Raw genomic sequence first — 21,290 nt, 5'->3', positions numbered from 1 at the left:
ACCTCATCCTGTCTGGGGGCAGCACCGCGGGTCTGGGGAAGCGATCACCGCCACCCATGAGCCTGAGTCCCCAAAGGCAGCCGTGAGGCTTTGCCCCAGGTGCCAAACCCACGATCCTCAGAGCCAGCTCTTAGCCTGCAGTCGGGCATGGCTGAGAAGTGGGGCAGATCCTTCACTAATAGAGGGCAGCCACGTACTGGGCATCTGCGTGCACCAAAGAGAGGGGCAATCGGGATCGAATGGCCACTGCGATGGCGGGTGGACACCCCTCCCCGGGGTTGCTCAGGAGAAACTTTGCCACTGCCCCATCCCGAATTACCAGCTCCAGCCAGAATCCCCGTGATATGCGTGGGAATAAAAAGGAACAAGACCTCCCAAATAGCAGAGCCATTAGGTGTGGCCACAATGACCCCAGCTTCATGTTATGAAATCTTTTGCTCAGTTTTTTGAAAGAGAAACTGCTCATCCATTTTCACTCTGATGTGAAAATCTCTTCCATCATCTTTTTAAACATCCCTATTATTATATTTCCCCACACACGCACTCCCTCGAAGACTGGATCACTTTTCAGCCAAATGTGTAGCTGAGAATCCCCTGTGCAGACTCTGTGCTGAAAGTATTGTCAACAGACAAGGGTGCTAGTTTGCTGGAAGAGGCACCAGCTTAGTGGAGACGAGACGGCCTCTGGGACCAGGCCGTCCTTGCACCACCCTCGCTGTGTGACCTGGGGCAAGTTGCTTAACCTTTCTGTGCCTCAGTGTCCTCACCTCTCAAACAGGGGTGGAGGAGTAGGGTTTGAGGGGGTCTCCCTGGGTTAGCAGATATAAAGCACTTCAAGCAGGGCCTGGCACCAGCAGGTGTCCCTTAACCCATCTCCCACCTCCGGGTTCAACCTCTTCCCCAGTGGGTCTCATCGTCCTGTTTCACAAATGGCGGGACCGAGGCTGATGCAAAGAGAGACACGCGGCTCCTTAGGGGCAGAGACAGGCGTGGAACTCCATCCCCCATGACAGGCCCTGGGTCGCCTGTCTGCCTGAGCGTGTTCTAAAGATTCAAATAGAATAAAAAGCAGAGCGTTGTCTTGTTATTTTGGAAGTAGATTTAGAACATCCCTTTTCATGATGTCCCTGGGGTTGGGGCAGTTCGATCCCTTGGGGACCCGTCCCGTGAACTCTTCAGCCTGAGGGCTCAGACCCTAGATGGTGGGGTGGCGATCAGAGCCACTGGGCATGGGTCCCCAGTGACCCTGAATGAGTCCCCGAAAGCAAGCCCCCCATGGCTGGCCAGGGCCTCTTCGGGGGTTAATCACCCGACACGAAGGGGCCCCCTCTCCACGACATGACCCCAGGTGTCCGCTCTCGGAGCAGAAGGAAGCCCGTACCCAGTCATCTGGCCTGTGTGTTCCTTCCCTGAGTCTAAGACAGTTCAGCCCAGCACTCCCTCGGGAATTACCTAGACCATGTGACCTGCAGAAGCAGCAACACACATGGTCACCCTAAAGTAGCGTCAGCCTTTAGTGAGCCCTCCTTACGCACCCACGTCTAACTACCTTCATCCAGGTTCTTAAGTATATCATCTTTAGCAGACGTAGCCTGTTTCTTAAAAAAACAACGCAAGTAATGAAATCTTTTTGTTTTTGTTTTACGTTTCTGGTTCCCGGAAGGAGGCTGTCAAGGTTTGGAATTTTTTGTCACTCCTCTGTCTTCCGGTAGCCTGTCTCCCTGGGAGAGGGACCTTCTCACACACCTGATCCGTCTGTTTCTGCTGAGTGGTTCCCTGCAGCTCTTCCATGGCGGGCAGGGGTCTCCGTTTCCTCCCCCACCTCTGGGTCTCTCTTAACCCCTGTTCTTCTGTTCCAGTGCCCTTCGCTGATCTGCTCTGGGCTCCCCCGAGGTCTGGTGCCTCTGGTCTGCCCCCGCTTTGCTGACACTTCCTGCCATCTCTTCTGACCCCCACGGCTCCAGATAGGATATCCTCAGGGGCCAGTTCATGGCTGGGTGTTCAGAGTGAGTGGCCTGCAGGATGGGCTGCAGCCTGGTGCACACTGACCTGCCTGCAGGACACAGAGCCCGATTCTGTGGCCTTCCCAGTGGGCTAGGGTTCCCCACAAGGTGGAGAATCCTGGGTGAACTGCATACAATGAGTTCTAAATTGGAAATGGTACAAACAGCCAGCTAGGAACTGGCCCTAAAGGGTGTCCAAGGGAATGTCTGGGCTGATTTTGCCATGCGTGCTCCTGTTCAGGGTCTCAAACTCACAAAATTAACAAAGGCTCCCCGCTGACTTGGTTTCTTTCGCAGGATCATCCCAGAGCCGAATATGAGGCCAGAGTTTTGGAGAAGTCTCTTAGGAAAGAATCCAAAAGCAAAGAGGTATGGTGGCCGCTGCCAGTTGGCTTTCCCAGCAGTAAAACATTCTACATGCATCAACATTTCAGACCAGGGATCGGCAAACACTGTGTAGTTGGGGGGCCAGCCCCCAGACAGGGCCAGATAGTAAATATTTTAGACCCTGCAGGCCTCTGTCATAGCAACTCAACTCTGCCATTGTAGGATAAAAACAGCCATAGACAACAGGTAAACAAATGGGTCTGGCTGTGTTCCAATAAAACTTTATTTATAAAACAAGCAAGGGGCCGATTTGTCAAACCTGCTAGAGTAGAGATCTACCTTTTTGATCTATCCTGAGGGTGAGCTCAAACTTCGGCCAACATTTCAACATCAAGAACCGAGTAGCTTTGCAGCTTTTTTGCTCTGGGTGGTCATTATGTCCAGCCCTCCAGTTCTACATTGAATGATGGTTGGAAGGGTTTGCCCCAACAGGGTCCCTGAGCTGCTGGCCAGTTCCTTGTCTCACTCACAGACCGTGAGAATGAGAGAGAGAAGTGCTTTTGTGATGTTCCTGAAGCTGTCACTTTTTTTTTTTAATAACAAATGCCTTTCTTTTTCCTCAAAACCTCTCATTCAAACTGGCAGTCATGTTTGCAGCCTGAATTCTCACAGACCTCTGAGGGTGCTTGGTTATTTTTTTAACGGAGGTTTTTTATATGACATGGGACAAGCACAGAGCCCCCGGGCCCTTGTCCACCTCTCACTGAGGCAGGAAAGTCAGGTCTTGAAGGGATGGGGAACGATTGCAGGACACTCTTCCCGGATCCCGGTGTTCTGCGTCACATCTGCACCCTCAGCCTCTGGGAGTGACCAGAGCAAACCCCTGCATCGATCTTTTCTTGTCATTGTGTCCCATGGACAAAGTTTGCTGGTACAGAGTGGCTGGGGGTCCCAATTATCAAAAGTCCCCTCTGGGGGGGCAAAGTGGGTGCAGCAAAACCCCCTCTCGGGCCCCAGTTCCCGTAACAGAGCAAAAAGCCCAGCTCAGTCCTCCTGCAGCCAGAAAGCGGGTGCACTTCCCTGAACTCAGAGTCTGAGAGGGACCGAGGGTGCAGAGAAAATAACCACAAAAGCATGAGTCCTCACCCCAAATGAGGAGACTGGCCTTTTAACTTAACACATCAGAACGCATGTCCCGAGCACATTGCCTTCAGCGCGGCCGCCCTGTGGCCTTGAACCAAGGGCTCCAACAGCCCCCCATGGGCTGCGTCCCCTCTCCTAAAGGGAGAGGCGTGGTCGCTGCTGCTCTGAAGCCCCCAGGCCCCCATGGTGAGCCACCACGACCCGCGTGCAGTGCAGCATCCTCGCCCCCCGACAGTCCACCCCACGGCTTTACGGTGGCCCCTCGTAGCGTGAACGTGGATGGGATTTCATTCCTTCCTAAGGAAAAAAGGGCTCAGTGGCCCGTGTCACATCCACTTAAGTCAGGGGCTCGACCAAGCCCGAGTGCCGGGCCTGGGCAGCCATGTCAGATTCCCGGTCACTGACCCGAGCTCTTTGATCACAAGAGCAACAAAGGTCGGGGTTCACTTCTGCCAGCCTCTGATGGTGACGCCAGGCCCTGAATGCCTCCGTGGGGCCACACCCTCTCTTGATTTTCCCCTCCATTTCCCTGGCTCCCAACTTTGTGGTTTTAATTTTTCCCCCAGCTATGGTACCGAATTTGTTTAGGAAAGAAAAGATGCACCCCTTCATTGCCGTGTTAGGATTCCGAGTGTGGCTTCCTTCACGTTGGCGTAAAATGCTCAGGGTCATCCTCGCCTTTGCATAAGATGCACCGTCTGAATTACGGCCACCGTCTGGTGAGAGGGGCCCCGTGGAGCCCACCGAGCTTCCAGGCTGGAGTTTTCATTTCCATTACCTTTGTGGCAGCCTTTCTTTTAGAATGTGGGTCTCTGCCATCTCTGATGGGTTTAAGATGCCCAGAGCCTGAATCAGCCCCAGCCACCGGCACAGCCAGGGATGTGCTGGCTGCCCAGGGGGCCGATGGGAGCCTGGGTGGCGGTCTCACCCCACGGTGCTCTCTTGTTTCCTCCACCCGCCCCAGAAGCGCCGGCACCTTCCAGAGGAGCCAGCAAACAAATGGAGGCAGAGGGTTAAGACAGCCATGGCGGGGGTGAAACTGGTACATGTCACGTCGGGCCGTCGCGAGGCTTGAGTGTTTGCAGATGACCGAAGTCCACTGTGTTTTCCTCAACCGACTCTGACTGCTGTATTATCCTTTTAACATTCACACCCACGTTGCTTTGCCTTCCTTCGGTACCCACGGGCTGTGACGTGTGTTGAGGTGTCTCTGCATGGCTGTGGTGGGTTTGTGGGGGGAGCTTGGCTGTCTCTGGAGCTTGTGAAACGTGCCTGTCACAGCTGCCTGCCAGTGGTCCCTGGTCTCATTAACACGCATGCCACCTGCCCTGGAATGCGTGGCCTCGGGTGTCATGCCTGCCAGCATTCTTTGACCTCGTCCATGCATTTTTCCTGTTCAAAATCCACCCCATTCTTGAAACATCCCAGGTTAGCAACAAGCGTCCACTTCAGGTCCCTCCAGACCCTGCTGTCCCTGTGCCAGAGCCTTCGGACCACGTGTCCCCACTCTCCGCCGTTGCTACGTGGCGGGCAGCGTTTGAACTTAGAGTGCTGGTGGCTTGTTTCAACTTGCTCTGCAAAGGAAAATTACTATTATGGTCTGGGTGGCGAAGGAAAACAGCTTAGATCTTCTGGCCTTGGAAATGAGACCTTCAGCCACGAAAAGGAGTCCAGGCTTCTCCCAGACGGGGGTCTGATCATCCAATTTAGAAAAGCCTCTGGCACCATCACGCCCCGTACACAGAGGACTCACTTTTTTAGACAACTATTATTTCTATCATTTCGTAGCAGCATTTCATCGGGAATAAGGCCCCGGATGCCAGATGTTTGCATTCGCTCATCATCATTTTTTTTAACCATGTTTCTGTTGTCCAAGTTGTTCACGCCCATATATATGTGCACACACACATCTTTCCGCTGGGATGGTCCCCACCGCTGACCCAGCCCTGTTCATGTTGCAGACAGACAAGGTGAAGCTGACCTGGAAAGACCGGTTCCCAGCCTACTTCACCAATTTGGTCTCCATCATCTTCATGGTGAGCTCTGGGAGGTAAAGGAGGGAGGTGTACCAAGGTGTGCGGTGCTCACCTGGATGGGGCCAGCCATCCACGTGGCAGTTGTGTTCATCCCAGGCTAGGCAGGGTGGTGGGGGGATTCCACCAGCCCCCTAAACTGGGGAGGGGCCAGGGTTCTGCAGTGACCCCCAGGGGGCTTCCCAAGCCCTGGGGCCCGTGCGGTGGTTCCCTTTGGTCCCTGACACACATCTTTCGTTCTGAGAGTGACGCATATAAGTAACTAGTCATTCAAACCTAGGAGTTCGCAGGTATTATTTAAGACAAAACGGAGGGCTTTTGAAGAAAACCAGTAAGTGAAGAACACACAGGACAAAAATCAGGACGATGCCACTCAGGTGACGGAGGGCCGGTGACGCCAGGTTCATCCGGACACTGCTGATTTGAATGAATTGCCAACACTGTGACCGGCTCTATTAGGGGCTTTTAATCCCCAGTTAATTGGGCTGCATCCCTGGAAGGCCTCAGGCCCATGCTAGCCGTGCTTTCATTCCCCCCACAATGGGTCAGGGCCACCTGTGGTCACTGTAGCGATGACCTTGCTATCAAGGTCATCCGCATGGCCGCTGTGTACCAAGGGCTGGGCTGTGCCCAGTGGCCTGAGGGCCTCACACCTGCCTGTCCCCCTCCTGCTGCTGAGGAAATGGAGGCCAGAGGTCTCACCCCCTCCCCAGGCCAGAGGCCAGGCAGACAGTCTGCCCTGAGACACCCCCCGCCCTTCCGTATGAACTTGGAGACACACAGGTGGGCTTGCCTTGGTCTTCCACTGGGGGTGGCATCTGAGGCCCCCTAACCTGAATAGTTGGAAGCAGAAGGAGGACTCCGTTTCCCCTAACACTCTCTCACACGGCAAGAAGGACCTCTCTGAGGTAAAGAAATGTGTGGTGGGGACCCCCAAGACCACAGATTGGGAGCCACTGGGGGGTGGGGGGAGGGCCGTTGGGCTGTCAGGATGACTGGGTGGCAGTGGGCCCAGCCGTGTTTTGAGGGTCCTGGAGCACACTCCCCAAATAGCACAGGAGTGCTGGCGGGGTGATGTAGGATGACGTGGTCCCTGCCTGGAGCATCCACGGGGCTCACCCGACGGGGGACGGGGTGCGGGAAATGGAAGACTGAGACACCAAGGCTCAGCCCCTCCTGGCAGAGAAGAAGCGATGTCAGCACAAAAGGTCCAGCGAGGGCGTGACAGGAGGTGGGAGGCTGTGGGCCCTTCTGCGCCACGGCAAGTTCGGGCAAGAGCCCTCGTGGTTCGGGTCACTTCCTTGAATAGTCTTCAGGGGGTTTTGAGTTTCTCTCGTAATAAGGATCAAGATGGTGGGCAGTGGAGGGCTGGTCCGGCACCTCCGTCAGGTTTCTCTGGCCTTCTGCACACCTGTCCTGTGCCTGTGTCCCTCTTGGTCACAACATGGCTGCCCCACCTCCAATATCACCTCCACTTTCCAGGCAGGAGGAAGGGGAAGGAGACAGAGGCCAGCAGAGGCAGCCCCTCTTTGAATGTGCTTTCCCAGAAGGCCTGCCCACACCTCTGCTTGCACCTGGCCCCCCCGTCTGCAGAGAGGCGGGGAAATGGGCACATTGTCACTGCCGCAAAGGTGGGACAGCGGGTTAGGGAACTGGCTGGCCCTTGAGGTCCTGGGGACCCCATCACCGATGAACCGGTTTTGTCCTGCACTCGGGAGCTTCGTTCTCCGAACAAATAGCAGTCGAGCACCTACAAGGTGCCCCCGTGCTCCGACCCTGGAGATGCTCGTATGAACACAGTGGCCAAACCCTGGCCCTCACAGCCCTTTCCTTCCAGAGGGGGCATTGCACCCAGGAGGGGACACAGCTATAGAGCTTGTCATGGGGGTACACCGGCCCTCTGACAGGGAAAGGCCGGTGCACCCCCATGACACCTTGCTGAGTCACCCTGCAGGCCTGGCTCCTGTCCGCACCTCCACACGCAGGCAGGAGGGACGTTCCAGAGCCCAGGGCGGTGCCTTCCCCTGGGAGGGGCCTCTTGGCAGGAGCGAGAGATTTTCCCAGGAAAGCCTGCATTCCAGGAGCTGGGAGCTGGCAGCTGGCGGGGAGAGGTACCCACACCTCACCACAGGACCCCCCCACTTCATCGGGACGTTCCCCGGGCATGTGTGGTCACCGTTCAGTCGCCCGCAGATATGGACAGCTACAGAGTTACTGGCCCGAAATTTACAGTAAGAGCTTCCTGGGAGATGCCCGTCGCTGTGGCCTCCCTCTGGGGTGAAGCAGGCACAGCCCTTCCAAGCTGCAATCAGAGGCACACAGCACGGCTCAGTGCCCCTCCAGGGCCGTCCCGAGAGCCTCGAGGGGCCGTTCTGGCAGGGCTGGGCCGCCCTGCACAGCCTCAGCGGGAGTGACACGCCCAGGACCCTGGACACACAGAGGGTGCCGTGTAGTCGGGCTCGGGTGACAGCCCTGCACAACCGCCCTCCATTCAGTGTCCCCTCGGCACTGGGATTTGCAGGCATCCTCACTGTTGGGACAGGGCAGAGTGAGGACAAGGTCTTCCAGGGCGAGTCAGGGCCTTGGAGGGTAAGGAAGACGAGCCCAGGCAGACACACGGCTCCACACAGAACAGACTTGTCATCCTAGCCTAGCCCGGCCTCTCAAGTGACCGCCAGTCCAAGTTTCAGGGAATGTTCTGGTCCCACAGTGGTTTGGGCAAGATGAGGGTCTCGTTCCCAGGGACAAGCCGAAGGGTGTGGGTGGCTCCTGGCGAGGTTGGGAGAAGGGACCCCATCCGTCTGTCCCAGCCAGGCCTGCAGCATGGCCGGTGGGACCAGACCATCCCACGCCCCACCCACCTCTTGCAATAGCATGGAGAACGTCACTGCTTCCACTCAGGGTCATCCAGGCTGGGGGGAAGCCCCCCTGTAGTCAGCCTGCCGTCACACAAGCCAGGCAGCTTCTGGGGTTGCAGCGACCCTAAGTCGTGTCGGGGACAGTGGGCGAGACGTCACGATGCCCCATAGCGAGTGGCAGAACCTTGCCCTCCAAGCTTGGTAGGCACACCTGGAAAATCCCAGTTCACGCGCTGGGTGACCTGGCCTGGTGGCACAACCTCTCTGAACATGTCTCCTCTTCTATAAAACAGAACCTAGCCACTCATTCATCTGTGAAGTGAGCACCCATAAAGCCCATGGCATTTGGTGGGTGACAAGAAACACCCATCTTGGTTTTGCAGCGGAAGTGCTCCTGGGTGGGGGGACAGCTGGGCCCAGGGAGCCGGGGGAGGTTCCGATGCGCCCAAGGGGACCCAGCCAAGAGCATCCCCTCCTCCCTCTGCAGATCGCAGTGACCTTCGCCATCGTCCTCGGCGTCATCATCTACAGAATCTCTACGGCCGCCGCCTTAGCCATGAACTCCTCCCCCTCCGTGCGGTCCAACATCCGGGTCACTGTCACGGCCACGGCGGTCATCATCAACTTGGTGGTCATCATCCTCCTGGACGAGGTGTACGGCTGCATAGCCAGGTGGCTCACCAAGATCGGTGAGTGCCCCGGCCAAGCCCTGGAGCCAGGCGGCCCCAGGTCGCCTCCCTCCGGCTGTGGGGCCTTGGGCTTGTCACTCACCCTCTCTGAGCCTCACTGCTGTGACAGCTGAGGGAAGTGGTCAGCCTGGCCCGGAGCAGTGGCTCAGCAGCGTGTGTCTCACTCCTTCTAGAGGTTCCAAAGACGGAGAAGAGCTTCGAGGAGAGGCTGATCTTCAAGGCTTTCCTGCTGAAGTTCGTGAATTCCTACACCCCCATCTTTTACGTGGCATTCTTCAAAGGCCGGTAGGGGCTTCTTCAGTGACTGAAACACACTGTTTTTCCGCAGTCCAGTAGAAGGCTCCCCTCCCTCATCTCTCTTCAGGTGGGAGGCACCTGGGCCCAGGGCAGAGCAGTCAGTGTGGCTCCCACTGCCGCCGAGTTTGGGGAGAGGCCTGGCTCCCGCTGGGCCCCCAAGGAGCAGGGTCCCCTGGGAAGCAGGGACCCTAGACGTTGGGGGCGCCAGGCAGCAGGGACCCTGGGAAGCAGGAACCCTAGACATCGGGGAGCCCAGGGAATAAGGACCCTGGGAAGCAGGGACCCCAGGGAACAGGGACCCTAAGCAGCAGGGACCCGGGAAGCAGGGACCCTAGACGTTGAGGAGCTCAGGGAACAGAACCCTGGGAAGCAGGGATCCCGGGCGGCAAGCTCCAGGGTTCCCCCAGCGTGGGGGATGAGGGCTGCAGGGGAAGATATGGGAAGGGCAGCTGCTGGTGTTCCAGGGGTTCCCCCAGCGTGGGGGATGAGGGCTGCAGGAGCTCCAGGGATTCCCCCAGCGCGGGGGATGAGGGCTGCAGGAGAAGATATGGGAAGGGCAGCCGCTGGTGTTCCAGGGGTTCCCCCAGCGCAGGGGGTGAGGGCTGCAGGAGAAGATATGGGAAGGGCAGCCGCTGGTGTTCCAGGGGTTCCCCCAGCGCAGGGGGTGAGGGCTGCAGGGGAAGATATGGGAAGGGCAGCTGCTGGTGTTCCAGGGGTTCCCCCAGGGCGGGGGATGAGGGCTGCAGGAGCTCCAGGGGTTCCCCCAGGGCGGGGGATGAGGGCTGCAGGAGCTCCAGGGGTTCCCCCAGCGTGGGGGATGAGGGCTGCAGGGGAAGATATGGGAAGGGCAGCCGCTGGTGTTCCAGGGGTTCCCCCAGCGCGGGGGATGAGGGCTGCAGGGGAAGATATGGGAAGGGCAGCCGCTGGTGTTCCAGGCTGGTGGGGTGTGAACCCCATGCCCTGACCCTCTGGAGCCGTCCTGGGTTTATCGGGGCCTGTGGCCCACCCACCAAGACTCCCCACCACCCCTCCGCCTAGACGCTGGCAGGGCTGATCCCAGAACCCCTTCTGAAGTCACCTTCCTTGGCATGATGTGATTTATAAGTACCACTCCACCCTGGGGTCCTGGAGCTGGGCCGAGGTGCCCAGGCCCCGCTGAGAGCACCCACATCGGAGCGGGCTCTCAGAGGCCCCCTACTCCCTCATCCCACAGGAGGCCGAGAGGCGGCCTCAGGGACCACCCGCACCCCAGCCGGTCCACAGTCCCCAGCGTGGTTCCGTGACCCTGCCATGGCGGGTAGCGCCCTCTGCCCTTAGGCTGCTGTACCTTCTTCCCTTCCTGGGCTCCTCCCCTCTATCTGCCCTTCAGCCTCTTGGTTTCCTGTTGAAGCTGTGTTTTCTTACCCACCTGTTGGCTTGGGAATCACAAACGTTCGACCAACAGAAAACCCCTGCGGCTGATTCTTAGTCGGTGACATGGGCGGAGGGAAGAGCCTGTGAGACACCGGAGGCTCTGACCTGGGGAATCATGACACGGCCCAGTCCCCACCTGGGGGTCTCCCCGAGCCCGCTCTCCCCTCTCTGAATGACCCCCAATTGTTGCAGGTTTGTCGGACGCCCAGGCGACTACGTGTACATTTTCCGTTCTTTCCGGATGGAAGAGGTAACGAGATCGTACGCGCTGCTCCGCTTTCTTGGTTCCGTCCTCACAGCAAACCTGACGGTTCCCTGCCCTGAGAGACCCCTGCTCTGTTCTCCAGCTGCAGGGATGGGGCTTCGATCTCCTTTGGCCTGTCCATGTAGGATTACCCTAAAAGGAGAACGTCTCTTCAGGGTCATGGAAGCCAAAAAGTTACACCCGCTTTTTTTTTTTTTTTTTTCTTTTTCTGTAAGACCTTGAATGTTTTTCTCTTTGGTTAAGATGAATTAGTGAGGCAAAAACAGGACTCAGCTACGCTTCTTTTTCTTTAACATTGAAATGCCCACCTCTCTCCCCGCCAAGCGGCATGCTGGTGACCTTGGGCTTCTGCTCAGCGATTCCGGCCATTCCAGGTCTGGTGAGTCGTCCAGCTGCCTTCTGCCGCTGAGTCCTGGCCCCCAGACTTGCTCCGTCAGCTCCGTCAGACCAAGCCAGGCTTCAGGTCTCAGGGAAACCAGTCCAGATTTCCAAATTCCAGAATAATTCAGCATATCGGAAAAGAAGGCTCTTTTTTATCAGGGTCTTCTTGATGAAGATTCTGTGAAACAGGGTGGGGACGATTGGGGTGGGCTTCAGGTACAGGGTCATCTGGCTGCCTGGGGCACAGTCTAGAAGGTCAACCACCTAAATGCCGACCCCTGGACATCCCAGGACATAGGCCTCCTCCGCAGTGAGGGATGTTTGCAAGAAGCCCACGACGTGCTTCCCCGCTATACAACACATCATTTACATAGACGACACCCTGTTAAGCTCCTTAATGGTTGGAGAAGTTGGGGAAATGCCTTTGTGGAGTAGAATAAAGCGGAGGACGTCTTTGTTTTTTTTTAATGAGATTGATGGCTGTCCCAGATAAATTCTTTGGTAATGGTATATAAAGTTTTGCTCAGGACTCAGAGAGGAGTGAGCTGTGCCCCAGAGTGTCACCCAGTGTCCCTTGAGTTCCCTTCACTTGGACAAGTTAAGCTTCTGACGGCCTGCCCGGCCCCCGGTACAAACCCACAGGGCATTAGGCCTCCGAGGGGTGGCCGGCTCCCTCACCCCGCGGCTGCCCAGCTGCACGGCCCTAGCCTGCGTGGCCCTGGGGCAGGAGCAGCCCTGAGACCCAGCCCCGCCGCTGCCTACTCCCTGGCAGTGTGCTCCGCTCTGAGCCTTGCTGCAGCCCCGAGAGCCTGTTGGCCGGGTTGTACTAGCTTCCCGGAGCTGCTGTAACAAGATACCACAGACCGGGTCGCTTAAAACAGCAGCGATTTATTCTCTTATGGGTCCAGAGGCCAGAAGTCCAAACTCAAGGTGTCCGCAGGGCTACGCTCGCTCCGAAGGTTCCAGGGAGGGTTCCTCCAGGCCTCTCTCCCAGCTCTGGTGGCCGCGGGCGGTCCTTGGCCTCGCCCTGCTCATCGATGGGCCTCTCCAATCTCTGCCTCGTCTTCACGGGGCCTCCTCCCCTCAGTGTGCCTGTGTGTGTTTCCTCCTCTTATCAGGACACCGGCAATCGGAGCAGGGTCCGCCCTATGCCAGCGCGACCTCATCTTAACTCGGTCACATCTGCAAAGACCCTATTTCCAAATAAGGTTCCATTCCAAGGTTCCGGGGGTTTGATGTGGAGGACACGAGGGCCGACCTCCCCTCGCTGGGAGCTGGGGTCGCCTCTCCCGGTAGGCGGGGCGGGGGCGGGGGCTGACGCCTGTTCTCTGTGCCGCAGTGCGCCCCGGGGGGCTGCCTGATGGAGCTGTGTATCCAGCTGAGCATCATCATGCTGGGGAAGCAGCTGATTCAGAACAACCTGTTTGAGATCGGCATCCCGTGAGTAGCATCAGCTTCAGGTCACGGCGGAGCAAGGGGGAGATCGGGGCCTTGGGGCGCTCGGGAGGCCCTTGCAGTAGTCTGGGTGACAGGGGACGCGGGGCCTGGACCAGGGTGGGGGCACCGGAAACCGGGAGGTGGTGAGGACACGGGAGGAAGATGGGCAGTAGCCACCCCTAGTGGACGAGGCCAGGGACAAGGCCAGGATGACCCCTGCTCCCAACTGGCTGAGGATGCAGGGTACCCACAGGTGTCCCCAAACCCACGTGCCAGCCTCCATGGTCCAAGGCAGCCAAGTCTGCTTGGGGACAGACAGACCCCTGACACCTGAGGGGCCCTCCCTGGCCTCCGTTTCCTCATGTCACAAACAGAGCAGTGATGCTTGCCCCCTGCCTCTGGGGAAAACGGCAAAGGAAATCATCAACAGAGGGGTCATCGCCAAGATGTTAGTTCAGGATTGAGAACGCGTGAGGGCTCAGAGAATTGGCAAAACAGCTTGGAGGCGCCAGACCCCTGAGCCCACCTCCCTGGAAACCCAACCGAGGTGAGGTCGTGTGTCTTTCAGGAAAATGAAGAAGTTCATCCGTTACCTGAGGCTGAGGCACCAGAGCCCCTCTGACCACGACGAGTACGTGAAGAAGAAGCAGCGGTACGAGGTGGATTACACGCTGGAGCCCTTCGCGGGCCTCACCCCGGAGTACATGGAGATGAGTGAGTGACGGGAGAATCCTGTCCTGGGAGACGGGGCAGGACGGAAAAGGGCCAGCTGGCCGCCCGGGGCTCGCTGCGGTCCCTGCACGGAGCGGGACACACCCAGGACTCAGCCGTGTCACCTGCAGCTGTGCCGCTGGATGGGAGGATGCCCAGAGGCGGCACATGACTCCCAGGAGTGGGGCGAGAGAGAGAGGGGACGGGCCAGGTGTGGCCTGCGCGGCAGCCACCTGGAGCCTCCCTGACCCCACATCCTACCTCTCCCTCCACTTGGGCCACACTGGCCTCCTTGCTGTTACCCAGACTCATAGAGGTCACTCCTGCCAAGGGGCCTTTGCGCTGGCTGTGCCCTGCCCGTAACGCTTTCCCCTGGTATGAGCGTCACTCCCTCTCTCCCTTCCTCCAGGGCTCTGCTCAGAATGTCCCCCACCAGAGGGGTCTTCCCCACCGCAGGGTTTAAAAGGGGCAGCCTCTCCCCCTGCTTTCTGGTTCTCACCACAGCTGATATCTTTAGTCCCCAACCCTTTCTCATTCCTCCACCATCTGCCTCTCCTGTAGACTCAAAGTTCCATGAAAGCAGGTCTTTTTTCTTCACTGCTGTACCCCCTGCCCCTAGCACAGGTCCAGGTATACAGTGGGTGCTCAATGTGTGCTCCCTGAATGAATGGATGAGTGAAGGCTGACACTCACGCACAGGGGTCCCGGTGTCGTGCCCCCTAACCACCATGGACAGCTTATCTTAAATGCTGGGGGACTTCCCTGGCGGTCCAATGGTTAAGACTCTGGGCTTCCACAGCCGGGGCCCCAGGTTTGATCCCTGGCCGGGGAACTAAGAACCCTCAAGCCTCGCAGTGCAGCAAAAAAAAAAAAATTTTAATGCTGGTTCCCGGGCCCAATCCTGGTCTGCACGGAGTGGGACCCAGGACTCTGCGTTTTAACAGGCACCTGGGCAAACCAGCCAGGGACTGGTCTGCAGGGTGGGCTGGTCAGGGGTGGGGTGGCCTTGGGTTTCAGGAGCGGTTCTGTTTAATTGTACCGCGGGTGTGTCCCTCCCTGTTGGCAGAGTTGGTCCCAGTAAGTCACTCCCAGCTTCCCGGACGCCAGTGCCGTAACACTCTGAGACTTAAGACAAGGAGATGGTGTGGCGTCTGGGTGACGTCCTCCCGGACATCGTCCCGGAATCAAATCCAGGCTGAACCGGAGGCAGACGGGCAGCTCCCCGCCCTGCGGGTGCCGCCTCCCCAGGCCTGCCCCCTGCCCAGCTGTTTATGCTCATCGTGGGGCCTGGGAGGAGGGTCTCCACTGCCTGACCCCGTGGGCGGATGGACACCGAGAACAGCAGCCTATGATCCGCTGAGAGACTGCAGTCGGTCGTTTCCCCAGATTTTAATTTTTTTTTAAGTTTATTAGTTTTTTTTTTTGGCTGCGTTGGGTCTTCGTTGCTGCGCGCAGGCTTTCTCTAGTTGCGGCGAGCGGGTGCTTCTCTTGTTGTGGAACACCGGCTCTAGACGTGCGGGCTTCAGTAGTTGCAGCGCGTGGGCCTAGTAGTTGTGGCGCACGGGCTTAGCTGCTCCGCGGCATGTGGGATCTTCCCGGACCAGGGCTCGAACCCATGTCCCCTGCATTGGCAGGCGGATTCTTAACCACTGTGCCACCAGGGAAGTCCCCAGATTTTAATTTTTATGGTGGCTGGAGAGTCCTGGATCCTCTGGGGTTTAGTGAAATGAAATTCCTGGGGGAGGCCCCTCCTGACCCCCCACGGAGCAGCCACCCTGTGCCTGGCGTCTCCTCCAGGCCGACTCGGGCTGGGATGGGGTAGGTGGAAGAAAAGGCCCAGTGGGCACGACCCACCCGCGCCTCCTGCTGCTCTCCCCACTGCTGTCCCTGCAAGGGGAGGCAGTGTCACTCGGGAGTCGGGGAACCCGCAGCCTCGGGGCTCAGCAGCCCCCTGGCCCCAACGCCAAGCTTATCCAGTGGCCTCCATCCCGTCCATCACCTCCAGAGCCTTCAGGCGAGGCCAGCATGCACAGAAGCATCGCGCGGAGCCCCTGTGGGGCACGTGAGGGGCCAGGGACGTGGCTCTGGGACGAGGGATCACACAGAGCCTCCAGGCACCCCGCCGCGCTAACAGTGGTCACGCTCAGCCCGCTGGGCCCGGGGCCACATTCTGCCGGCTTCCCTGTTTCCCGCCTGGCACCGAGCGCCCTTGGGCGAGGTCCGGCTGTGCAGTTCCTGAGCCAGCTTCCTCCACTCACTTCCATTCAGCACCCTCTCCCCGACCTGCCCCGCCGGCCCATGATGAGCAGAAGGAGGGACAGTGAGGGAGGGAGGCAGAGGGGCGAGATTGTCCAGACAGTGGGCGGCGGTCCCCGACCGGCTCCCCGGGGCCCGACGGAGGGGGGCGCTGGGCGCTGTTGGAGACGCAGTGATGCTCGCGGGCCCGCCAGGTCCTAGGAGGCACTAGGGCACCGTCCCGGCCCGCACGCAGGGTGACTGAGGCTGGGCCTTTGTGCTCACGGGCACCTTTTTCCCGTTAACTGGTGATTTTTAAGATCAGACATATGAGAAGTGAGTACACGGCCTTTATTCAAGAGACAAGACTCAGGTCCAGAGCAAAACTTGGAACCTTGCCCACAGCTCCCTCCCGGCCTGGGCGTGTCCGAGATCCCCTCTTACACATGGGAGGCAGGGCCCATCCGACCCGGGGGCGTGGGGCGGGGGTCCTGCCATCCCGGGACAGGGACAGTACATGCTGACCGCCGTCCCCTCCTCTCTGCAGTCATCCAGTTCGGCTTTGTCACCCTGTTCGTTGCGTCCTTCCCGCTGGCCCCGCTCTTTGCGCTGCTGAACAACATTATTGAGATACGCCTGGACGCCAAGAAGTTCATCACCGAGCTCCGAAGGCCAGTGGCCGTCAGAGCCAAGGACATCGGTGAGTGCCCTGGGTGCTGGGGTTGGAGGACATACTGGGCTGGGGGAAAGGGTGCTGCTCCCCGGAAGCCAGAGGCAGAGCTAGTAAAGTGGGGTCCCGGGCTCCTCTCTGCGCCTGCCCTGGGGACAGGGTCAGAGATGGGGCGGGGGGTGAGGATGCAGGGCCTCCAGGGCCCTCTCCACCCCACCCCGAACTGCCAACTCCTGAGATGTGTGGGCCGCGGAGAACACTTGGGAAAGAGCTCGTGGCTCGGATATCAGAGCTGCTCCCCGGTGTGCTGCTCCAGGGGGCCCACAAGGTACATTGCCTCTGATGGCCCTCAGCACCCCTGCCCCTCCCCAGCTGTCTGCATGGCCCAGAGCACAGAGCCAGACCAGCTCATAGTAGCTGCTCAGCAGTGCCTTCCTACAGAGGGTATCGTTTAGTCATTTAACATTCACAGAAGAGTAAAGGAAGGAGGGAGCCCCCTCCCAGCAATGAAGGAAGAGCATCGTGTCACCTGCCTGTCGGGTCAGGGCCGAGAGCAGCCTGGGCTTTTTAACCCCGAGTCACTAAGGTGCTCCTCATCCATGTGGAAGAGGGGCTTGGGGTTGGGGGACGTTTAACACCAGCATAAGGACTAACTTTCGAATAGTCAAAGGTGTCGAAAGTGGAACCGACATCCTTGTGGAGTGGTGAGCTCCCCGTCACCAGAGGCATTTAAGCATATGTGGGTGCCCGTCTGTCCAGGAGTGGAGGGATCTAGTAGGCAGGGCTCAGAGCCCCATGCACGCCTTGGCCACAGCTAGCCCCCACCAGCAAGGACAATGCTTATTGTATCTTAAAGGGAATCAACTTAATCCGGAACCCAATTTTCAGGGTGAAAACAAAAAAGTCTTTATTGGGATTTTATCTTGAAATGAGATGGAAAATTACAAAATATATTTGTTTTATCTCCTGTTGAACACAATTTTAGTTACAACAGCACCTGTGCTAGTTCTGTGCTGGTTCCTAGAACAAACAAGATTGAATTGTGTGTTAGGGATGTTATCTGTCATTTTACCAAAATAAGGTTTGCACACCAGCGAGGTAGATCTTTGGGTTGGGCTTTTTTTTTTTAATAAATTTATTTATTTTTATTTATTTTTTGCTACGTTGGGTCTTCGTTGCTGCGCACGGGCTTTCTCTAGGTGTGGCGAGCGGGGGCTACTCTTCGTTGCGGTGCACGGGTTTCTCATCGTGGTGGCTTTTCTTGTTGCAGAGCACAGGCTCTAGGTGCGCAGGCTCAGTAGTTGTGGCTCGCGGGCTCCAGAGCACAGGCTCTGTAGTTGTGGCGCACAGGCTTAGTTGCTCCGCGGCACGTGGGATCTTCCTGGACCAGGGCTCGAACCCGTGTGCCCTGCATTGGCAGGCAGATTCTTAACCACTGCGCCACCAGAGAAGTCTGGGTTGGGCTTTTGTAGCCCAAATATAATCTTGCAAAAACGCAGGGGCTTCGTCACTCCTTCCAAAACCTTCTCTCGCCCTTGGCATTGGGTCGCCCTTGTTGAAAACGCCCCTGAGGCCATTGCATCCCCAGCCAGGGGCTCCTTGGCCCATGCTGGGCCCCATGGTGCGGCCCCCACCCGCTGATGATGCCAGGCCCACTGATTCTCCACCATCCACCCCCGCCCCCCGAGAAGCCTGGAGTCCGGCTTTACACGGTGCAGCCTCTCGGGTTGAACCGGATGAAATCGCCGTTCTCATGATTCAGACGCGCTCAGATATCGGTGATTCCACCTGGTTCACATTCGTGCTCTGGGCTCCGTGATGTGACCTGCCGGCCCCAGGCTTAGAGAGGGTCCAGGCACGCTCGCTGTTCCACCAGGAGGGACGTCTAAGCCCAGCTGCAGTACAGAGGTCATCGCCCTGTGTTTTGACACTTTAGTCTCTCCTTCCTATCTGGACGACCCAGACAGTCAGCAAAGACCCAGCAAACAGATGTCCTCCGTCCTAGACCTCGTTTATGATTTTAAAAGATTTTAAGGCCCCAGAACTCACTGGCCCTGTGAAGTCCCTTCTGGCTCCCTGATTCTGCCTCATTTGTGGCCTTGGAGCGAGACTTCGCCCCTCACACCACACCCCTACGTAGCCGGGAGGGCCGTGGCCACAGGGCCGGGGGGGACAGCAGTCCAAAGCAGTGGGTTTGCTGCTGCACTGAGTCAGAGCCCGGCTCACGTTTCCATGAATGGCCGGAGAGTAAACGTTTTTGTCTCTGTGGACTGAGGTGATGTGCAGAATTCTCACCGAAAGGCTAAGTTTCTCACGCTTTGTTCACTCACACTTGAAAATGCAAGAGCTGTTCTTTGCTCGTGGGTCATCCAACAACACCAGCTGTGCACTGATTTGGGCCACAGGCCGTGTTTGCAAATCCCCGCCTCGAGATCAAGGTGACGCGGAACCCAGGGCTCTCGGAAGCATACCCCGCCCTGCTCTGAGGACGACCCCAGAGAGCTGTGCCTGGCATTGAACTTTCTCTGGGGCTTTCAGCTGTCGAGTCCCCCCAGGAGCCTCGTGGGGAAGCTGGGGCAAATCCTCGGTCCCATTTTCCAGATGGGGAGACTGAGGCCAGGTGGTTAGCGGAGCTGAGCTGGAACCGGAGCGCTCAAGCCCTCGGCCCCTCCCGGCACACCTCCGTGAGGTGCACGCCTGAGGCCTGCATTGGGCAGACGGTCATCCCACCAGGCGCTCCCTGGACAGTCCTTGGGAATCTTGAGCCCGTGCCCAGCGGCCGTGAAGAAAAGAGCGTCGCCTCCCGCCACTTGTTGCTTACAAAGGCCCGATTCTCAGGCGCCCAGAGGCCCCAGGCGTGTCCACGGCGGCCAGAGTTTGCTTTGGCATCTGTGCCTGGCAGAGCCGTGGCCGTGTCCTGTAGCAGCACCCAGAGCCTGCAGCCCCCCAGGGTGGAAGGAAGCAGCAGGGCGCCACGCTGCCACCGGCCCTCCGCGGCCCTGGTGGGCGTTGTCGTTCCCACCACGAGCAGGGCTTGGATCATATCCTCAGGGTTTCTGATCGCGGCTCCTAGATCATTCCCAGTCCTTACGGACTGGCTGCTCCCTTCCTGGTTCCTGCCTGGTCAGCTGGAGCATAATCTGGGTTTGTTTATGGCCTCCTCCACGGTAACCTTTCCTTGAAGAGGCTTTTGTATTCCTCCTGTGATCCATGCAGGGCCCTGAGGGGACAGAGGGCCCCAGGGGCCCCCATGACCTGCACCCACGGCACCAGGGGTGTCTGGAGGAAGCTCTGCCACAAAGCACAGGCGCCGCGACTGCCCTGCTTGGCCCTGGAGAGGGGGGGCGTGGCGAGTGGCTGCAGTGACCCAGCCGCGTGCGCACGTGGGAACCGGCTCCAGCATCGCAGTCCTGGACCTTTGACTCCAGACCAGCATGCTTCCTGCCCTCATGCTCATTCTTCAGAGCCTTCCGAGTGAGGAACTCTGCCTGAGCTCGGCTCCCGGGTGCTGAGAGTTGACAGGCGCGTCTAAACACCTCCCTGACGTGTGCTTGGAAACGGGGCTTAGCGTCTCCTGGGACAGCAGTGATGCCTTGAAGAAGGCCGATGGAAATGAGGCATCTCCCCCCGCGAGATTTTCATAAGCGAAGCCCAGATTTGTCCCAAACAGCATCAGCCCCTTGTACCTCGAGGTCGTCAGAGCAATGATTCTTATCCTGGAGTGCAGAGTGTGTCTGAATAACTTGGAGCGTCAAGGCTCCAGAAGAGGTTGGTCCTGCGGGCCGGAGCGGCGTCCGGGTTCTGCACTTTCGCAACAGGAGCCCACGGTTCTGGGGTGGGGATCGCACAGAGGACCATCGGCCTGGACATAAAGGCACTGCAGGACCTGGAAGCCCGGCTCAGCCCCGGGCCGTGGAAAGCCCTCGCTGGCCCATCCGTCTCCAACCTCAGCAGCCCCGTTTTCTGTTGTCACCTGTCTCAGCCCGTTGGGCCGCTGCCTGGGCCGGCCGCAGACTCGTTTCCTCCTGCTGTGCTCAGGAGCCGCCCCCTGAGGCAGCCCCCTGCCCGGAAACCTCAACTTGCCTGGCTCACCGGCACCCTGGCCCCCCACTCGGAGTCCTCAAGCTCAGAGCCCTCGGGGCCAGGCGGGGCCGCAAGAAGGAGTGGACGAAACATACACAGCAGGCGTGCTTGTTCCCATGAAACACCCAACCCTCGGGGTTTCTTTGTCTCCCCACTTTAGTCAGGTCTGGGTTTGGATAAATGTTTCTCTAAGCGACTGGTGGTGATAAAGGGAGTTGCCTTGGTACAGAGAGACCTGCAGTGCATTGTGTGGCCTGAAGGAGGCGCCGCTGCCAGCCACGGCCAACTGTTGTCCTGGAGATGCCAGCCCGCTGCTGACCCAGAGCTGAGGCTCCTTTAGAAACAGCAAGTTTCGCTTTTTAAAAATATGTCATCCCGGTCTGTGAACATCCATCAACATTTTTTTTTCTATTTGCATTGTATCTTTCTTTTTAACATCTTTATTGGAGTATAATTGCTTTACAATGGTGTGTTAGTTTCTGCTTTATAACAAAGTGAATCAGTTATACATATACATATGTTCCCCTATCTCTTCCCTCTTGCGTCTCCCTCCCTCCCACCCTCCCTATCCCACCCCTCCAGGCGGTCACAAAGCACCGAGCTGATCTCCCTGTGCTATGCGGCTGCTTCCCACTAGCTATCTGTTGTACATTTGGTAGTGTATGTATGTCCATGCCACTCTCTCACTTTGTCACAACTTACCCTTCCCCCTCCCCATATCCTCAAGTCCATTCTCTAGTAGGTC

General features: G+C 58.1%; 1 protein-coding gene across 3 annotated transcripts in view; it reads left to right on the top strand.

Annotated features, from left to right (window-relative positions):
- Positions 1-21,290, top strand: part of ANO1 (anoctamin 1) — a 91,155-nt gene that overhangs the window by 57,600 nt on the left and 12,265 nt on the right. For 2 of the 3 annotated variants that reach the window (XM_033402485.2, XM_049713034.1), the window contains exons 14-22: positions 2,301-2,372; positions 4,438-4,515; positions 5,435-5,509; positions 8,852-9,053; positions 9,227-9,338; positions 10,956-11,013; positions 12,749-12,849; positions 13,415-13,560; positions 16,340-16,492. In XM_033402485.2, the coding sequence (XP_033258376.1) occupies positions 2,301-2,372; positions 4,438-4,515; positions 5,435-5,509; positions 8,852-9,053; positions 9,227-9,338; positions 10,956-11,013; positions 12,749-12,849; positions 13,415-13,560; positions 16,340-16,492 (997 nt within the window). The remainder of the gene's footprint in view (positions 1-2,300; positions 2,373-4,437; positions 4,516-5,434; positions 5,510-8,851; positions 9,054-9,226; positions 9,339-10,955; positions 11,014-12,748; positions 12,850-13,414; positions 13,561-16,339; positions 16,493-21,290) is intronic. The other variant, XM_033402487.2, reaches the window with a different exon arrangement.

The sequence above is a fragment of the Orcinus orca genome, chromosome 8, assembly GCF_937001465.1.
Source record: "Orcinus orca chromosome 8, mOrcOrc1.1, whole genome shotgun sequence".
Lineage (NCBI taxonomy): Eukaryota > Metazoa > Chordata > Mammalia > Artiodactyla > Delphinidae > Orcinus > Orcinus orca.
This window is presented reverse-complemented; position numbering and strand designations above follow the sequence as displayed.